At 36.9% G+C, this 20,321-nt stretch overlaps 1 protein-coding gene and 1 pseudogene across 1 annotated transcript in view; both read left to right on the forward strand.

Annotated features, from left to right (window-relative positions):
* LOC103598565 (ELKS/Rab6-interacting/CAST family member 1-like) overlaps positions 1 to 20,321 on the forward strand; it is a gene marked incomplete at its 3' end in the record, with an annotated part of 256,924 nt that overhangs the window by 78,785 nt on the left and 157,818 nt on the right. The window contains exon 6 of the mRNA XM_008582571.1: positions 17,191 to 17,326. Coding sequence (XP_008580793.1) covers positions 17,191 to 17,326 — 136 coding nt within the window. The remainder of the gene's footprint in view (positions 1 to 17,190; positions 17,327 to 20,321) is intronic.
* LOC103598564 lies at positions 15,262 to 15,549 on the forward strand (annotated as a pseudogene).

Here is a 20,321-nt window from a genome sequence, read left to right on the forward strand (position 1 = left end):
AAAAAAAAAAAAAAAAAAAAAAAAAAAAAAAAAAAAAAAAAGAAAAGCATACTGACTTTAAATTATAGGCAAATATATGGGTTTACCTCAGTTTTGAGAAACTTGAAGATTTACTAGGTTGCTTTCATTTTTATTCGTTTGAGCTATTCCTTTGTACTTTGTGATACTAAGGAATTGCTTCCTAATGCAAAAGATTTTTCAGTGACCTACAACGCTCTTCAGTAGGGATTGGAAAATTACAGCCTGCCTGCACCCTATTTTTGTATAGCCTGCAAGCTAAGAATGGCTTTTATATTTTTAAAGGGTTGAATAAAAACAGAGAAGGACGTGTGAAACATTGTATATGGTTCACAAACTGTAAAATATTTTCTATGTGGCCCTTTACAAAAAATGTTTGCTGACCCCTGCTGAAAGATTGGGTCCATTGTTACCTGTCTAACCTCATCTACCAGTATGCTGCTTCTCAGGCCACTTGGTCACATCAGCCTCCTGTCTGTTCCTTAAGTATGTCATACCCACTCTTACCTCAGGATCTTGGCATTTGCTGTCTTCTCTGTTTGGAACACTCTCCTCCGTGTGTGTGTGGCTGGGGTGTACTCCCTCGCTGCCTTCATATCTTTGCCTCAGTATTACTTAAATAGTATGGCCTTTCCTGATAACTTTTAAAAACTGCAATTCCACAACTCATTCCTATACTTCCTATCTCCTGTCCTTTATTTTTTTCCATTCGACTTAACAGCCAACCAGTATACTGTGTATTTCACCTATCTTCTGTGTCTTTCCAGTAGACAGTAAACTCAGTGAGGGCTTACATTTTTGTCTGTTTTGTTCATTGTCATATTCCCAAAGCTACTACCTGGCACATAGAAGCTTTCATTTGTTGAATTAATGGTACTAGAGTAGAGTCATTCTAAGAACCAACATCAAATAAAGAGCTTCTGTCAAAACACTTCAGTAGACACTGACTATCTGCGTGGATAAGACGGGTCTTGCCTCAGATGTGGAGATGTATAAAATAAGGGTCTTCCATACAGAGAGATCAGAGTGATAGTGAAAACGAACATGGAAATAAATGGCATTAAGTGTAAGATAGGACTAGTTCTGTTGCTGATTTTAAAAATGTTGAATCAACAACTGAAAATATTTTTTGTTGAAGTTTAAAAGAGTTTATATAAAACTGCACATTATTATTTTGTTCTACATTGATATATTTTTTCTTTTTCATTATGGCTTATTTTTTTTATGTGATTAGGGATACAGTTCCATAAAAATAAAGTCCTTATTTAAAGGGGCTTTGAAATAATCAAAAACATTTTAATTGGATACAGAACATGTGAAACTATTATTATTTTAGTTTTAGTTTTTTGTATACTTTTTTGGCACCTTGATGTGAATTCTTATTTATTTATTTATTTTTTCCTTTTTGTCTTTTTTTTTTTTTTTTGGTCTTTTGTCTTTTGTCTTTTTTCCGTGTCCGGCAACGGATCGCAACCCTCAGTGTTGCCCCCGTACCGGACCGGGGACCGGCAACGGGATCGCAAGCCTCGGTGTTGCTCCCGCGCCTCGCTCAGCCAGTGAGCGGGAGCCGGTCTGTATGTGGGATCCGAACCCTCGGATGGGAGCGCCGCCTCGCTTCCCAAGCGGCGCACCATCCAGTGCGCCACCGGGCCGGCCCTTCCTTTTTGTCTTTTTTCGTGTCTGGCAACGGACCGCAACCCTCAGTGTCACGCCCGGACCGGACCGGGACCGGCAACGGGATCGCAACCCTCGGCGCTGCGCCCACCCCTCGCTCAGCCAGTGAGCAGGAACCAGTCTGTATGTGGGATCCGAACCCTCAGCGGGAGCACCACCGCGCTCCCAAGCGGTGCACTGTAGCAGTGCGCCACCGGGCCGGCCCTGAATTCTTATTTTTAAGCTAAGATTAGGTATTTAGATAGAAATGGGAAATTTTACATCTTAATTTTTTAATTAACTGAATGAGTGGAGCTACTGTTGGGAAGGTAAAATGAGTGAGAATGAGTGTGTGTGTGTGTGTGCACATGCATAATATATATATACATATATTCCATATGTAATGTTTCATATGTAATATAGAAGTTTATGGATAACATATATAATTCTTTAGTAATTTCATTTTACTTGGTATATTTTTAAGCCTTTGTCTAGCTTAAGCTTCTGTTCTCCAGTGAGAAAACAAATACCTGAGTCAAATTCGATTGTTAGTATTTTTTAAAATTTGACAATAGAAGCATTCTATTTTTTCTTAAATTTGTGTGGGAGATTTTTATGGTACAGTAACATATTACACTAGCCTTTTGTATCTCTCTTTTTAGCAAAGTGAAATACCCTGCAGAATTGTAGTCTCTGACAAATGCTGATAGTTTGTTAATAGAGAGGATGTGCTTAGTTTCCTTTTTATGCATTTGTTCAACAAATGTTTACTGAGCACCTGTATACCACAAGGAATGTGCTAGGAATTGTGAACTGTGAAAATATATAAGACACAAATGGGTAAAGGGTCATGAAAATCAACTACAATGTATATTGAGAAGTTAAAATTAAAAACTAAAAATAACACATATATATATATACATATATATATGTATATATATACATACATATATATGTATGTATATACATACATATATATATATGTATATCTGTATATATCAGACATGGACCTTAAACTCTAGGAAGGTGTTATTTTTTGGTGGCTGGCCAGTACAGGGATCAAACCCTGGACCTTGGTGTTATCTGCACCACACTCTAACCAAATGAGCTAACCAGCCAGCTCAGAGATTTTAAAGCATTAATTCATTTATGAGTCGCTCTCATTTCTTCTCTTTTCCTGCTTAAAGAATGATAAAATATGTAAGTTTACTTTAAATTTAACTCAGGCACCATTGCAGTCTGAGAGAGTTTTAAAAAATTGATACTAAGTCATTAAATCCTTTAATTGTGATAGCACCTTATGGTATGGATTGCCTAATACATTTGGGTTTTCTTGTGTACTTAGGTTTAAATCAGGTTGCATATTGATCTTTTTATAGGGGAAGAGAAGGAAATTTCCCATTTCACAGCTTCTGTTGCATCTCAGAATATTTGTCCCTAAATGCCCCCCTTTTTAACTTTTAACATATATTTTAATGATAATCCCTTTTGTATCCCTTCCCAGTGAAACAGAATTGAAAAGGATATTAGTAAGGTGAGAAAATCATTGTTCATTGTATATTTTTGTCTGTTCTTGTTAATTCATGAATTCTGAAATATACGTAAATTCATGCTCATGCGTGCATGCATGTGTGCATGCGTGCACATACGTGTGCACACACATACACAAGAGAAGAAGGTGGGGTAGGAAAGAGACAATGGAAGAGAGATGGATTTTTTTTTATTTTAATTTTTTTTATTGAATCAAAATTGATTATACATATTTTGGGGGTTCAATATTGAGATATGTTGATCAAATCAATATTACTAGCATATATATTGTTACAAATCATAATTATTCTTTATGCTCCCTGTCCAATCCCTCCCCTTCCCCCATTCCCTCCCCCTCCCCCCTCTAATTACCCTAGATTTCTTCTCTCCTTCTGAAAGAGTAATGGTTACTCTGTTAATTTGTTGCCTAGATGATCTGTCCAATGCTGAGAGATGTGATCAGGTCCCCCAGTATTATCATAGAGCAGACGCTTCTTCTGTCACTCTGAAATGGGCTTTGTGGAGAGAGACATCCTCTTCTTTTCTTTATCTCTGCTGGTGACTCTCCTTGGGTCGATGCACTCCAGTGGTTGGCAGACCATCTGCATGGTGGTTGTGGCGTCTAGCCACTTTTGCAGCAACCATGGTTATTGTGGTGGCTGTGGTGGGCCACCCACGTGGAGGTGATGTTTTTGGCATGCTTCTTGGCTCTGGCGGTGTGCCTGGTTGTGGGGTGTGTTTGGTCCCCTTCTCCATGCCTCAGGTCTCTAGGCAGGCCCCGAGGCACTGGCATGGTGTGCCTGGTTGTGACAGGGGGGTCCAGTCCCCGGGCAGGCCCTAAGGTGCTGGCACAGTGTGCCTGGTTGTAGGCGGGGGACTGGTCCCTTCTCTATGCCTCAGGTCTCCTGGCAGGCCCACAGGCGCTGACGTGGTATGCCTGGGCTGGAACTAATTTTTTGTCCTTTGCTTACTTCTAAAAGTAAAATTTCTAAACTTCTAAAAGTACAGGGGAATTTCTTGTGGGAACCAGTACTTGAGCTGTGTGTTTGAGCTAAATAGCTGTTTTGCTGCTGTTTCCCTAGGGAAGGCTTATTGTGCATCTCAGGGTTTAATGGTTGATCTTATAGGTACTTCCTGCTCACCAGAGACCCAGTGGATCTGTGTTGTGTAGAAACTCTGATCTGGGCCTGAGTTTTTTCATCAAACTGCACCCCATGCAGTTCTACATTCCTGACCAGTCTCCTCTGAGTGGTCCTGTGCTGATTGGGGGGCGGGTCGGCTGTCCATGCTGTGCACCAGTGTTCCCCCAGTGGGCCTGTCTCCCCCACCGCCCATGCTTCAAACACTTCCCATGGTATGGGCCCTGCGCCAGTCCCTCGTGATGACTCACCGGTCTCTCAGTGGCTCCCTTTTTTCAGTTGTTCTGGCTCCTCACTCCTGTGTGGGTCCATGTGAACCCTATTAGTGGTCTTGTTGTTCTGGGGGCTGCCAAGTTCCTCTTCTCTCCTGTCACCTCCAAGTAACGCCATCTGAAGGGCACAGCTGCGGCTTGTCCTGGCTCCCGCTCCATGCACTCAGCAGCTCCAGCCTTAAAGCGGTAGTGACCGAATACTCTGAGCAGTTTTTTTTTTTTTTTTCTCTCATCGTGGTTTCTCCCACCTTCATGAACTCCATAGATCTCTCCTCCTCTTCCCCTGAGCTCCAGCGGCTCCAGCTAGGCTGATGTTACATTTTTATAGTTGTAAATTGGTTGATTTGTGGGAGAGAGTGACGCTGGGAACTGTCTCTTCTGCCGTCTTGACCAGAATTCTGGAAGAGAGATTGTTTTAATCCTCACAATTTTATATACTTTTCATGGTTGCCTGACATATATAAAATCATTTTATCTTGATATTTAGTTATCCTTTAGTCTATAGAGTGAAAATGTAGAAGTAATTGCTGCAAAACTAAGGTAAAGAAAGGAGTTTGAAAATATGAAAGGAAAATGGTGTAGGAAAATTAAACACCAGAAAAATAAGGGAACCTAAAATGTGCCATACTGTACTATTTTTTATCTAGGCTAAGGTAGGTGAAGACCCTATTTTGAGATACAACCATATCTCATTTTTAAATACATAACTTTTAAAGAAAATTTCAAAATATTTTGTGTATTGTAGATTTAGAATTTATATGGGCCGGCCCGGTGGCGCACTGGATAGTGCGCCGCTTGGGAAGCGCGGCGGCGCTCCCGTCCGAGGGTTCGGATCCCACATACAGACCGGCTCCCGCTCACTGGCTGAGCGAGGCGTGGGAGCAACACCGAGGCTTGCGATCCCATTGCCGGTTCCCGGTCCGGTACGGGGGCAACACTGAGGGTTGCGATCCGTTGCCGGACACGGAAAAAAGACAAAAGACAAAAAAAAAAAAAAAAAAGAATTTATAGATAATCATAAAGAGAAAAACTAAAATATTCTAAATTTTTTCCTTTTTAATTTAAAATTTTTTCTTCATTAGTTGTGTGTGCACACAGATCATGCTCTGTATTCCTTACTTAGCTTTTTATCATGTCTTTTTAAAGTTGATGAAGATCGTCACTGAAATTGTAAGCCCGCTATTTTTAAGGTCAAAATAAACTTGGAAAAAAAAAAAAAACACAGGCACATACACAGTTGTAGTAGAAAGGTGGGGTGGGGTAGGGGCAATGAATTTCTTGAGTTCTTCTTTCTAAAACACAACAAAAAATGCCATTACCTAATTCTGTGACATGAGGGTAAAGTTAGGATAAAAGTCTACTTACTCTGATATGATTAGGTTAAAAAGTGCTGAAGAATAAAATTGGCTTTGATTGGATCAAAAGTTTAGCTTATAATATCTAACTTCCAACCAAAAAATAGTCTAGTGGTTTTAATTAGGTTCCTTACTCCATGTGTCATAATGCCCCACATAACCAGGCTACTGCTGCAGGCATTAGTGGTTGCCAGTACCATCTGGAATAATTCACAGATGCAAGGTGAAAGGAATTTATGCACCATTTACATTTTTTTCTGTCTTAAAAGAGAGGAAAATCTTTGCATCTGGTAAGCGGATATTATTAGGAACTTAATTTTGAGAAAGAGTGATGTGATTTATGAAAACATAAGTTTGCTTCATTTCTTGGTCTTTTTTTTTTTTGTCCTTTTTTGAGACCGGCTGCACCGCACTCAGCCAGTGAGCGCTGTGAGCGCACCGGTCATCCCTATATAGGATCCAAACCCGCGGTGGGAGTGCTACTGCGCTCCCAGCGCCGCACTCTCCCAAGTGCGCCACGGGCTCGGCCCATTTCTTGGTCTTTTCTAATGCAAAGACTCCAATCTATTTTTTGTATTAGTTTATATGATTGATATCAGATTATTAAAATGAGAAATATTAGCAGAAAATTGTGAAGTGAAGATAATCAAATGCAAACATTCTCTTTTTATTCTAGTTTTATTATATTGTCTTTGGCTGAATCTGTAGATACTCAAGATGGCAAAAAGTTGAGATCTTCAATGTGACTTTTGAATAGCTTCTTAGTGTGCATTTCCCTCAGAGAATGACTTTTTATCTTATCATCTGTGTCATCAATTCACCATTTCATCTTTTTTTCCCTAGCTTTATTGAGGTATAATTGACAAAAATTGTGTGCATTTAATGTGTACAACATGAGGATTTGATACATGTGTACATTGTGAAGGATCACCACAATCGAGTACCACATCCATCGCCTCATGCAGTTCCCATTATTTTGTGTGTAGTTAGAACACTTAAGATCTCCTCTCAGCAAATTTCACGTATGTAATATAGTATTATTAATTACAGTCCCTGTGCGGTGCTGAAGATCCCCAGAACTTATTCATCTAGTAACTTAAATTTTGTGCCCTTTGACCAACATCTTCCCCTCTTCTCCACCTCCCCAGCCTGGAAACCACTATTCTACTCTCTGCTTCTATGAGTTTGACTTGGATTTCATATGTAAGAGAGATCATACAGTATTTGTCTTTTTGTATCTGTTTTATTTCTTAATGTTCTCCAGGCTCATCAATGTCACAAATGGCAAAATTTTCTTCTTATTTTATGGCTGAGTACTATTCCATTGTATGTACATGCTATATTTAGGTTGTTTTCATATCTTGGCTGTTGTGAATAATGCTGCAATGAATATGGGAATACAAATATCTCTTTGAGATCCTGATTTCAGTTCTTTTGGATATATACCAGAAGTGGGATTGCTGAATCACATGGTGGTTCTGTTCTTAACTTTTTGAGTAACCTCCATACTGTTTTTTGTAATGGCCATATCAATTCACATTCCCACCAACAGTGTACAGGATTCCATTTTCCCCACATCCTCACCAACACTTGTTTTCATGTGTCTTTTTGATAATAGCCATTCTAACAGGTGTGAGGTGATATCTCATTGTGGTTTTGATTTGCATTTTCTTGTGATGTTGAGCGTATTTTCATATTTAGTTATCCTTTAGGATGCTGAGCTTTTTTTCATATACCCATTGGCTATTTGTATGTCCTCTTTTGAGAAATATCTATTTAGGTCCTTTGCCCATTTTTTAATTGGGTTATTTTCTTGCTATTTGAGTTGATTTTCTTATGTACTGTGGATATTAACTCCTTATCAGATGTATGGTTTGCAAATATTTTTTTCCTTTCTGTAGGCTGTTCTTTATACTGTTGATTGTTTGATTTGCTGTGCAGAAGCTTTTTAGTTTGATGCAATCCCATTAGTCTATTTTTGTTTTTGTTACCTGTGCTTTTGGGGTTGTATTCAAAAATCATTGCCCAGCAAATGTGAGGAAACTCCCCCCTCCATGTTTTCTTCTAGTATTTTTGCAGTTTCAAGTCTTATGTTTAAGTCTGTAATTGATTTTGAATTCATTTTAGTATGCGATATGAGATAAGGGTCCAATTTCATTCTTCTGCATGTGGATATCCAGTTTTCCCAGAAACATTTATTGAAGAGACCATCCTTTCCCCATTGTGTGTTCTTGGCACCTTTCTCAAAAATCAATTAACTGTAAATGCCTGGATTTATTTGTAGACTTTCTATTCTGTTCCATTGGTGTATAAGTCTGTTTTTATGTTAGCAGTATAGATTACTATCAATTTGTAATATAGTTTGAAATCAGGAAGTTTGATGCCTTCAACTTTGTTCTTCTTACTCAAGGTTGCTTTAGCTATATAAGGTCTTTTATGGTACCATACGAACTTTAGGATTGTTTTTTCTATTTCTGTGAAAAATGCCATTGGAATTTTGCTAGGAATCTCATTGGATCTGCAGATCACTTTGTGTAATATGGACATTTTAACAATATTAATTCTCCCATTCCATGAACACGGGTTATCTTTCTGTTGGTTTGTGTGTTTTTCAATTTCTTTCATCAGTGTCTTATAGTTTTCAAGTGTACAGGTATTTTACCTCCTTGATTAAATTTATTCTTAAGTGTGTATTCTTTTTGATGCTATTGTAAGTGGAATTTTTTTCTTCTTCTTATTTTTTTTTGATATAGTTCATTGTTAGTGTATAGAAATGCAGCTGATTTTTATTTGTTGATTTTGCATTCTGAAACTTTCCTGAATTTGTTTATTAGATGTAGCAGGGTTTTTTTGTGTGCATTCTTTAAGGTTTTTTCTGTATAAGATCATATCATCTGCAAACAAGAGACAATTTTAATTTCTTTCTTTCTGATTTGGATGCCTTTTATTTCTTTTTCTTGCCTAATAGACTAGGTCTTTAAGTACTATGTTGAATAGAAGTGGTGAGAGTGGGTAACCTTGTCTGGTTCCTGATCCTAGAGGAAAAGCTTTCAGCTTTTCACCATTAGGTATGATTTCAGCTGTGGACTTGTCATATGTGGCCTTTATTGTATTATAGAGGTACATTCCTTATACACCTAATTGGTTGAGAGATTTTAATTATGAAAGGATGTTGAATTTTGTCGAATGCTTTTTCCACATTTATTCAGATTTTTATCCTTCATTCAGTTAATGTGGTGTATCGTGTTTGTTGATTTACATATGTTGAACCATCTTTGCATCCCAAGGATAATTCCCACTTGATGAATGGAATTAATTCCCACTTGATGGTGAATGATTTTTTTAATGTGCTGTTGAATTTGGCTTCCTAGAATTTTGTTGATGATTTTTGGATCTATGTTCATCAGGGATATTGGCTTGAGTCCCTATCTGGCTTTAGAATAAGGGTGGTGCTGCCCTCTTAACATGAGTTTGGAAGTGTTCCCTCTTCTTCAATTTTTAGGGAAAGTTTGGAAAGGATTAGCAGTAGTTCTTTTTTAAATGTTTGGTAGAATTTACCCTTGAAGCCATCTAGTATTGAGCTTTTCCTTATTGGGAGGTTTTTGATTACTGTTTAATCTTCCTACTTGTTATTGGTCTGTTCAGGCTATTATCATTTCTTCATTATTTCCTTATGATTCAGTCTTGGTAGGTTGTCTGTTTCTAGGAATTTTTCCACTTCTTGGTTATCCAATTTGTTGGCAAATGATTTTTTTATAACAGTCTTTTATGATCTCTTGTATTTCTGTGGTATCAATTGTAATATCTCCTTTCATTTCTGATTTTATTTATTTGAACTCTCTTCTTCTTGGTTAGTCTGGGTAAAAGTTTGTCAATTTTTTTGTCTTTTGAAAAAACAACTCAATTTTGTTCATTTTTTTTCAATTATCTTTCTAATCTCTATTTCATTTGTTTCTGCTCTTTATTATTTCCTTCGTTCTACTAACTTTGAGTTTTCTTTGTTCTTTTTCTCTAGTTCTTTGTGGTGTAAAGTGAGATTGTTTATTTGAAATATTTCTTTTTTTCTTATTGTAGGTGTTTAATACCCTAAATTCTCTTCTTAGAACTACATTTGCGGGCCGAGCCCGTGGCGCACTTAGGAGAGTGCGGCGCTAGGAGCGCAGCGGCGCTCCTGTCATGAGTTCGGATCCTATATAGGGATGGCTGGTGCGCTCACTGGCTGAGTACAGTGCAGGCGACACCAAGCCAAGGGTTGCAATCCCCTTACCAGCCCCCCTCCCCCCCCAAAAAAAAGAACTACGTTTGCTGCATTCCGTAAGTTTTGGTATGTCGTGCTTCCACTTTCATTGGTCTCAAGATACTTTGCGTGACTCCCTTTTCGATTTTGTCTTTAACCCATTAGTTTTTCAGAAGTATATTTGTTAATTTCCATGTCTTTGTGAATTTTTCAGTTTTCCTCCCTATTACTGATTTCTAGTTTTATACCATTATGGTTGGAAAACATATTGATTTTAATATTCTCAAATGTAAGACTTGTTTTGTTGCTTAACGAGACCAATCTTAGGGAATATTCTGTGTGCACTTGAGAAGAGTATGTACACTGCTACTGTTGGGTGGAATATTCTGTATGTGTCTGTTAGGTCCATTTGGTCTATACTATTATTCAGGTTTGGGGTTTCTTTATTGATATTGTTTGGATGGGTCTGTCCATTGTTGAAACTGGGGTATGAGGTCTTCTCTTATTATTCTATTCATTTTTCCCTCAGTTCTTTTAAAAATTGCTTTGATATATTTAGGTACTCCAATATTGAGTGAATATATATTTATAGTTGTTATATCCTCTTGATGAATTGAGCCATTTATCATTATATAGTGACTTTCTTTGTCTTGTGACAGATTTTGACTGAAAGTTTATTGTATTTGATATAAGTATGGCCACTCTGTTCTTTCTTTCTTTTTTTCTTTTTTTTTTTGTCTTTTTTGTGACCGGTAAGGGGATCGCAACCCTTGGTGTAGTGTCGTCTGCACCGCACTCAGCCAGTGAGTGCACTGGCCATTCCTATATAGGATCCAAACCCGCAGCGGGAGAGTCGCTGCACTCCCAGCGCCGCACTCTCCCGAGTGCGCCACGGGGTCGGCCCCACTCTGTTCTTTTTTAATTACAATCAGCATGAAATATCTTTTTCCATAACTTCACTTTCTGCCTACTTGTGTTCTTAAAGCTAAAGTGATTCTCTTGTAGGCAGTGTATTGTTGGATTTTTTTTTCTTTTGTCTTTTTGTCTTTTTTCCGTGTCCGGCAACGGATCGCAACCCTCAGTGTTGCCCCCGTACCGGACCGGGGACCGGCAACGGGATCGCAAGCCTCGGTGTCGCTCCCGCGCCTCGCTCAGCCAGTGAGCGGGAACCGGTCTGTATGCGGGATCCGAACCCTCGGGCGGGAGCGCCGCCGCGCTTCCCAAGCGGCGCACTATCCAGTGCACCACCGGGCTGGCCCTGGATCTTTTTTTTTTTTAATCCATTCAGCCTCTGTATATCTTGATTGGAAAATTTAATCCATTTACATTTAAAGTAATTATTGATAGGTTGGGCCATTTTGTTGTTTTCTAGCTTTTTTGTAGATACAGTCGATCCTTCATGTCTTTGGATTCTGCATCCATGGATTCAACCAACTGTGCATCTAAAATGTTCTGGGAAACTACTAAATACTTCATTGAATCCATATGGATGAAATGATGTGTAAGCATTGTAGTAGATATTTTAAGTAACAGAGATGATTTAAAGTATATGGGAGGATATGTGATGGTTAAATCCAAATATTACACCATCTTATATAAGGATCTTGGGCATTCATGGATTTTGGTATCTGTGGTGGTCCTGGAACCAAATCGCACAGATTGCAAGGAATAACAGTAATTTGTCCCTTTTTTCTCCCCTTGCTGTTTTTGTGATTTGTTGATTTTCTGTAGTGGGATAATTCTGTTCTTTTCTCTTTATCTTTTGTATATCTACCATAGGTTATTTTTCTTTGTGGTTATTATGAAGGTTATGTAAAACATCTTAATAGTTATAATGGTCTGTTTTAAGGTAATAATGAACTTCAATCACATACAGAAACTCCACACTTTTTCTTCTCACTCTCCCACAATTTATGTTCTCGATGTCACACTTTATACCTTTTTATATTGTGCATTTGTTAACAACTTATTATAGTTTTAATACTTTTGTCTTTTAAATTTTACAGTAGAGTGTAAAGTTATTTGTGTACCACCATTACCATATTATAATATTTTCAATTTGATTATACAGGGCTGCTTCAAAAAATTAGTGGAAAGATTTGTATTACCTTTTAATTCTATATAGTTACCTTTACCAGTGAGCTTTAAACTTTCATGTGTTTTCATGTTGTTATTTAGTGTCCTTTAGCTTCAATTAGAAGAGCTCCCTTTAACATATCTTGCAATATAGGAATGTCTAGTAGTGATGAACTCCCTCAGTTTTTGTCAGGAAATGTCTTAATCTCTTCTTCATTTCTAAATGATAGCTTTGTCAGGTATAGTATTATTGGCTGGCGGTTTTTTTCTTTTAGCGCTTTGAATATATCATCCCATTTCCTCCTGGTCTGTGAGGTTTCTGCTGAGAAGTCTGTGGATAGCCTTACAGGTGATGGTCATGGGGAGGAGGAGGTTCCCTTGTATTCCCAAGTTGCTTTTGCTTGCTGTTTTCAAAATTATCTCTTTGACTTTTCACAATTTGATTATTATGTGTTTCAATATAATCTTCTTTGAGTTGATACTTTGAGCTTTATGAATTTGGATGTTCATAACCCTCCCAAGATTTGGGAATTTTTTACTCATCATTTATTCAAGTAAGCTTTGTGCCTATTTCTCTCTGACTTTTCCTTTTGGGACTATCATAATGTGCATATTTGTTCACTTCATTGTGTTCCGTAGGTCCTGTATGCTTTCTTTTTCATTCTTTTTTTCTTTTTGTTCCTCTAACTGGCTAATTTGAAATGATCTGTGTTTGAGTTTACTGATTCTTCCTTCTGGGTGATTGAGTTTATTCTTGAAGCTCTCTATTGGATTTTTCATTTCTGTTACTTCATTCTTTAGCTTTATGATTTCTATTTGGTTCTTTTTTATGGTTTCTATTTATTGAACTACCCATTTTTTTCAAGCATTGTTTTCTTGATTTTATTTAGTTGTTTATATGTGTTCTTTTGCATCTCCTTGAGCTTTTAAGATGATTGTTTTGAATTCTTTGTTAGTCAATTTGTAGATCTCCATGTCTTTGGGGACAATTCCAGGAGTTTTATTAGTTTCCTTTGGTGGTGTATTAATAATGGTCTACATAGAAAACCAAAAAGAATCTACAGAAAAATTACTAGAATTAGGAGGAGCATTTAGCAAGTTTTCTAGATATATAATTCATTTTCAGAAATCACATACAAGTCTATATGCCAACAAAAGGACATTAGAAAATATAACTATAAAAATATATCATTAAAATAATTTATTACAGAAAAGTTCATCAGTACATGAAATCATTAGATGAAAAGTTGATAAAAGGTGACCTTTACACACAGATGAAACTATCACTACCTTAACTCACTGATGAATCTTAGCATCATTAAGAGTTGGAAAACCAGACATTACATGCTTTCAGATGTGAGGCAATATCAAGTATACAACACCATTATTTATTATTTTTACCTAAGAAATTGAAACTGAATGTATTCAAGCCTTTAAAGGTAACTTTTATTATCAAAAAGAAACAAAAAGGAGATAGAGAAACATGTTAAATTTCACCATGTAGAAGCAACATACAATTCAGAATGTGAGTCATATTATAGAACAACTGACTTTATTTCTTTTAAAATGTCAGGGGCATTTAAAAAGGGGACAGAGGGGGCTGGCTAGTTAGTTCACTTGGTTAGAGCCTGTTGTTGGTAACACCAAGGTCAGCGTTCAGATGCCCACACCAGCCAGCTGCCAAAAATAAATAAATAACTGGGGACAGAGATGGATATAAGGGACTTTTCTCTTAATTAATAGAGACTTGAAGGATCTAACAAACACACAATGTGTGGGCTATTTTTTGATTCTGATACAAACAGACCAACTGTAAAAAAATCTTAAAAACTTTTTGAGATGTCTGGGGAAATTTGAATATGGAAAGCATATTTTGTGATACCAAGGACTTATTGTTACTTTTGGTAATAATAAGTTAACAAATTAAAAATATTGTTGAATGAAATACCTGTTCCAGAAGATGCATAGGGAAGCATGTGTAGGGGTGTAATGACATGAAATTTGGAATTTAGAATGGCAACAAAACATATAATGTCCCTGCAAATAAAATATGTGCAAGTCTTTCAGAGGAAGGTATAACACTTTGTAAAAAGCCTTTTAAGGAGACCTAAATAAATGGAGAGATATACTGTGTTAATGAATTGAAAGATTCAAGAGCTTGAAAGTGTCAGTTCTTCACAAATTGATATATAGCTTTAGTGCAATTGGAATCAGAATCCCAAAGGCTGCTATTTGGTTTTTGTTGCTTTAGTTGGTGGATGATTTGGTGGAACTTGATAGGCTGTTTCTGAAATTTATATAACAAGTGTAAAGGGCCAAGAATAACCAAAACAGTCCTGAAGGAGAAAATTGTAGGGACACTCGTCTTACTAGTTACCGAGGCTTCTTACAAAGGTATGGTAATTAAAGTTGTGCAAATTAGGCATAGAAATAAACAGACACACCAGAGCAGAGAGCCACTAAACGCCACATATGAACATAGAAATTTTGTATATGACAGAGGTGGCAAAGCATGTACTTATTTTTGGAACAATTAGTCATTAATACATGTAAAAAAATGAAATTTTATTCTTATTTCATACCATACCAAAAAAATGAAATTATATTTTTATTTCGTAACATACACAACATTGGTTTCAGTGTGTTAATGACTTCAGTGTAGAAGACAAAGTTATAGCATTTTTAGGGGAATAATTTTGTGAACTTGGGATGGACAAGTTTTTGTGGAAAAGTCACAAATTTTACACCAGAAAGGAAAAGATTGGTACATTTGAAACAATTAAAAATTTTAAATTCTGTAAATGAAAATATATCATAAAGCAATCAAAGAAATAATCCATAGTTTGGAAGAAATATTTGCATAACATGTAGTACTTTATTATTTATAATATCTAGAGAATACCTAGAAGTCAGTAAGAAAAAAGTTATCTGAATTAAAAAATGAGCAAAAGATGAGTTAGTTTCACAGAAATGGAAACAGGAATGGCCAAATATGATATAAGAATATGTACAACCACCAATCTGGGAACTGGAAAGATGGCCAAGTCTGACCCCAAGACCTTGCAGAATCTTAGCTCGGTAGCACCTGATACTCCTGAAACAGAAGCAAGATAAATTTCAAGCCATGTCTGACCGATCATTGGAAGAAGAGTAGTTGCACTGATGATGTGGAGAAAAACATTGCAGATCTCATGACACAGACTTGGGTAGAAGACCTGGAAGGTGAATACAAGATACCTGCCCCCCGTAGAGTTGAAGGTTGCTATTAATTTACAGTGAAATCTGGAACACCACTTTCCTAAGCCTAGAGAAGACCAAATGGCCTGTTGCAGCTAACTACTGTGTGTAGACAGGTTTTATATTGAAAACTGTGCATTCTTATCACATACTATGTAATTTATAGGGTGATTTTTCCCCCAGTTTCTTGAACATCTTGGACCTTGGTCAGTTGTACTGGTAATTATTAAACACTAAAACTTTGGCAGTTCCTGCCACAAAAAAAAAAAAGTTCAGCCTCAGTAGTCAGGAACATGCATTTTAAAACTATGATGATATACTATTTTCTTTTACTAGATTGACAAAATTTAGAAGGTCTGATAGTGTCAAGTATTAGTGGACATGGAGAAGCGTAACTAATGGGCACTGTTATGTACTACTAGCAAGAGTATAAATTAATATAACTGCTTGGAAAGTAAAGTAAGTTGTACTGACTGTATGGCCTAACAATTCATTTTCCACTTTCTATACCTTGGAGAAATTCTTGCACAGGTATATCAGAACTTATCTAGTAGTATGTTTGTAATAGCAAGAAAATCGAAAAAAACCGATGTTCATCACTTTGGAATGTTTTTTTTTAAAAACTGCCATATATTATTTTATATTGCAGTGAAGAGGGATTAAAAATACTGCATTGCACTCATTGTATTAATCTGAGTCTCAAAACATATTGAAAGGAAAAAATAGTTTGTTGGTAAAATTTATAAAGTACAAACACGTGGAAACTAAATGAAGAGTCCATATGTATGTAGCAGAACTATAATAAAAGCAAGGGGACTTTAAACACAAAATTTAACATATAGGTCACTCTTACTAGTGGAAGATGGAATCATAGTCAGTGGGACAGAGTAGAGAGAAGGTACTATGGGAGCTTCAGAAGTAGATATGATGTTCTGTTTCTTAAGGTGGGTTCCTAGATCTTTTTGTTATTATTTTCATGTATGTATACATTATATGTAGCCTTTTGAATGTTTGAAATATTAATAATGGTAAAACTAGAGTTGTATTACAAAAGCTTTCTTAATCAGTCATTCTAGTGTTTCAATGCATTGATGTCAGAAGACTGCTTCTGGGCCGGCCCGGTGGCGCACTGGAGAGTGCGCCGCTTGGGAGTATGGCGGCGCTCCCGCCGAGGGTTTGGATCCCATGTGGAGACCGGTTCCCGCTCACTGGCTGAGCGAGGTGCGGGCGCAACACCAAGGGTTGCGATCCCATTGCCGGTCCCCGGTATGAGCGCGACACCGAGGGTTGCGATCCCGTTACCGGTCAGTAAAAAAGACAAAAAGGAAAAAAAAAAAAAAGAAGACTGCTTCTGTTTTTCCCACATCAATCTCTGACTTGGTTTCTTTTTTGCCATTACAATTTATCTCATGCCTTTCTTTTGTTTTATGATTTTATTGCACTTCATAAACTACATGCTGAAATACATGTTCCATTGAGGAAAACTGAAACATCATTGTATACAATTCGCTACCATTGACAGGAGAGATTTGGAATTGTTGAAAAAAAATTGCAGTGGGAATTCTTTGTTGGTTTTCAGCTCCTCCTTGGTGTCACTGGTGTAAGTCTGTAAATAAACATATTCTCTTCTGTGCATGTTATGAAAAGCTTGATTTTTCTTCTCCTATCAATAGGCAAGTGAAAGACCAGAATAAAAAGGTAGCAAATCTGAAGCACAAGGAGCAGGTGGAAAAAAAGAAGAGTGCACAGATGCTAGAGGAAGCTCGACGGAGGGAGGACAATCTCAATGACAGCTCCCAACAACTGCAGGTTAGAGCACAAGGAGAATCTGAAAGGATCGGGTGAAGAGCTTCGATCCAGCATTGCATGTGGTTTTTCTCTTCATCTTTATCCTCCTCTTCTTTCTCTTTCTAACCCCGCTTGCTGCCTTCCTCTCAGAACAACTGTTTAGCAATAAAGAAATGGCTTTAAATAGAAAAGACAAGTTTTATTCCACAGCTTTGTGAGGATACCTCAGCATAGGAGAAAGTTCAATCATCTTCATTCAAGATGATCGCACTTAATTGGTAAGTTCAATGTCAGTTTAATGAGTGGGTTATATTAAGATTCAGGGTTGTCAGTGTAACTGTTTGCCTATTCCATTTATTACAGTGCATTGGTAATCTTGGTATGTGTCTATCTAACTTTCTTCCTTTTTTTAATTCTTCCTTGTTTTTTCCCTTCTACCTTTCTTTCCTGTTCTTTCCTCCCTGTATCTTTCCTTCCTTTTTTCTTTCTAAAAATCCAATTCAGACAGAATATTTCACAGTTATACAGAACTTAGAAATTATATTTTCTGACTTCAATGGGGTGATAATTGATGTTAAACCTAATTATTTACAGATGAATTAAACCAGGCTCAATAGTAGCAGTTACCATATATAAGTGCCAGTTACGTTCTCAGTATTTGAAACTAGGCCCCCGTTCATTTTTTCTAACCTTCACGATAATCCAGTGGAGCCAGGAGTATCGCATACATCTTGCAGATGAGAAAATAGACTCGGAGATGTTGAATTACTTAGCTGAATGCATACAGCCTTCTGAGAGGCTCAGCCATCATTTTAACTGGGACTTCCTGGATTCGTAGCCTGCCCTCTTGGTCTTGACCGTTCGGAATGAAGGTGCAGATTTTAAAGAATACCGTAAACTTGCTGGAATCCTCTGAAACTATTGCTAAGACTGCTAAACCACCGTCAGATTGTTTTTCTCTCATTACAACTTCCATTTAGGTATGATATAGTGTGTATGTCACCATTGCATGGTTACAAAATTTTTGGACGCATTATTATCTAGAAGCCATTTCTAGGGTTTACAACAAATTCATTTTAGACCTGGAGACTCTACTTTTGCTTTCTTTTTCATTCTTCTTTTACATAACTTTTATTGAGCATACTCCTTATAGAGTGAAAAAGCAGCATGCCAGTTCTCCCTCACTTTTGCCAACAAGAGCTAATATTGACAATTTTCACTTCTCCCTGCTGTTCTACTTTTTAAAAAATAATTCAAATCTGGTGGGTGGAATAAATTTTATTTTTGTTTTTATTTATCTCTCTGATTACCAGTGGCATTGAGTGTTTTTCATATCTTCAGTTTTCATTTGTTTGTTAATATAATTCAAATTTCTCTCTTCCACAGTACTATTTCTCCCATTGATTTTTTTACTTAGTTTATCGTCATTTTGAGAGCATATATTTACCCATAATTTTTTTTAAGTTGTTCTGTGCTTTCATTTTTCACCTTTACTTTTTATTTATTTATTTATTTATTTTGGTGGCTGGCCAGTATGGGAATCCCAGCCCTTGACCTTGGTGTTAGCAGCACCATGCTCTAACCAACTGAGCTAACTGGCCAGCCCAACTTTATTTTTTAATTTAATATATTTTGGGGTATTTTGTGTGGTGAGGGTATTTTTTCTTTATAGCTAACAATTTTCTAGAATGTTTGTAGGAAATTATTTCATTGCTCACAAGTTTGAATTGATGTCTTTATGTTTTATGGAATTGGTTAATCATTAGTCTGTTTCTAGGGTTTCAATTCAACCTCCTTTCTTGAATTATGACCACATTGCTTTTAATTATAGAAAATATTTCTTTTGTGATGATAAGGCAAGCCTATCTTTGTTAGCTCCTTGGCTGTTTCATTTGTCTCCTGGTTCTCCTCCTCACGCCCTAATATGTTCTCTATTACTAGTCTGTCTTTGCAAACCAAAGGTGCTCTTTGAATCTGCTGTCAGTTGTTATAACACCAAAAATGCTTCAAATATAATCTTGTATTTCCTGTTGGTATAAGCTGAGAGATAATTAAGATAGATGTGTTATTTATTTATATTTTACATATAGAGGAAACTAATTTGGAGTGGATGACTGACTTTTCCAAGGTGTTTCAGTAAATGATAGATATCAAAGTTATGAAAAATGATAGCTGATGGCCATATGCAAGTTACACGTGGATGTAATTCATTCAGATATAATGAAAAGAACACTGGACTACAAATCAGGATACTTAGGATCTGATCTCAGTTCTTTTACTAACTACTTTGTTAATTAAGTATATTTCTTAATTATGTTATTGCAGATCACAACCCAGTGGTAGTGAGTATCCCTAGTACCTAGATTGTGATCTCTGAACATGGTTCAGCACTAAAAGAAGCTAGGGACTCTTGGAGAAATAACTCATTACAGGATTGGAGCAGGAAATGTACAAGATAAACCTAGATCAGTAGTTCTCAAACTTAAGTTTGTATTAGAGTCACCAGAAGGGCTTTTTAAAACATGGATTGCTGGGCCCTGTCTCTAGTGTTTCTAAGTCAGTAAGTGTGGGGTATGCTCCAAGAATTTGCATTTCTAACAAGTTCCTAGGTGATGATGACATTCATGCTTCAGGGACCACACTTTGAAAAGCACTGCAGTATAGCATCATGTGACATCAAAAATTAAGAGGCAGAGACACTACTGGGGTCACAGAAGGAGGACAGAGAAGCAAGAATGAAGGGGTTTTCATTGGCGTGGAGTGGATAGTTTGAGAGCATAAAAAGGACTAATGACTACTGTGGATCAAAACACATCAAGTATTTTTAAATCCGAAAGTTTTATGATGAGAATATAAAAATTTGGAGATTGCTAGGTCACCACTGCCCTAATCTTGGGATTTAATTTTTTAAATTCCAGTGGTAGTGGGAAAAAACTTTGGCCTGTTTTTGATAATTATGAGGGTATCCTTCAAAACGATCATTGAAAAATTTATGTTACCTTTCAATTCTATCTTC

This window comes from Galeopterus variegatus, unplaced genomic scaffold (assembly GCF_000696425.1).
Source record: "Galeopterus variegatus unplaced genomic scaffold, G_variegatus-3.0.2 Scaffold2670, whole genome shotgun sequence".
Lineage (NCBI taxonomy): Eukaryota > Metazoa > Chordata > Mammalia > Dermoptera > Cynocephalidae > Galeopterus > Galeopterus variegatus.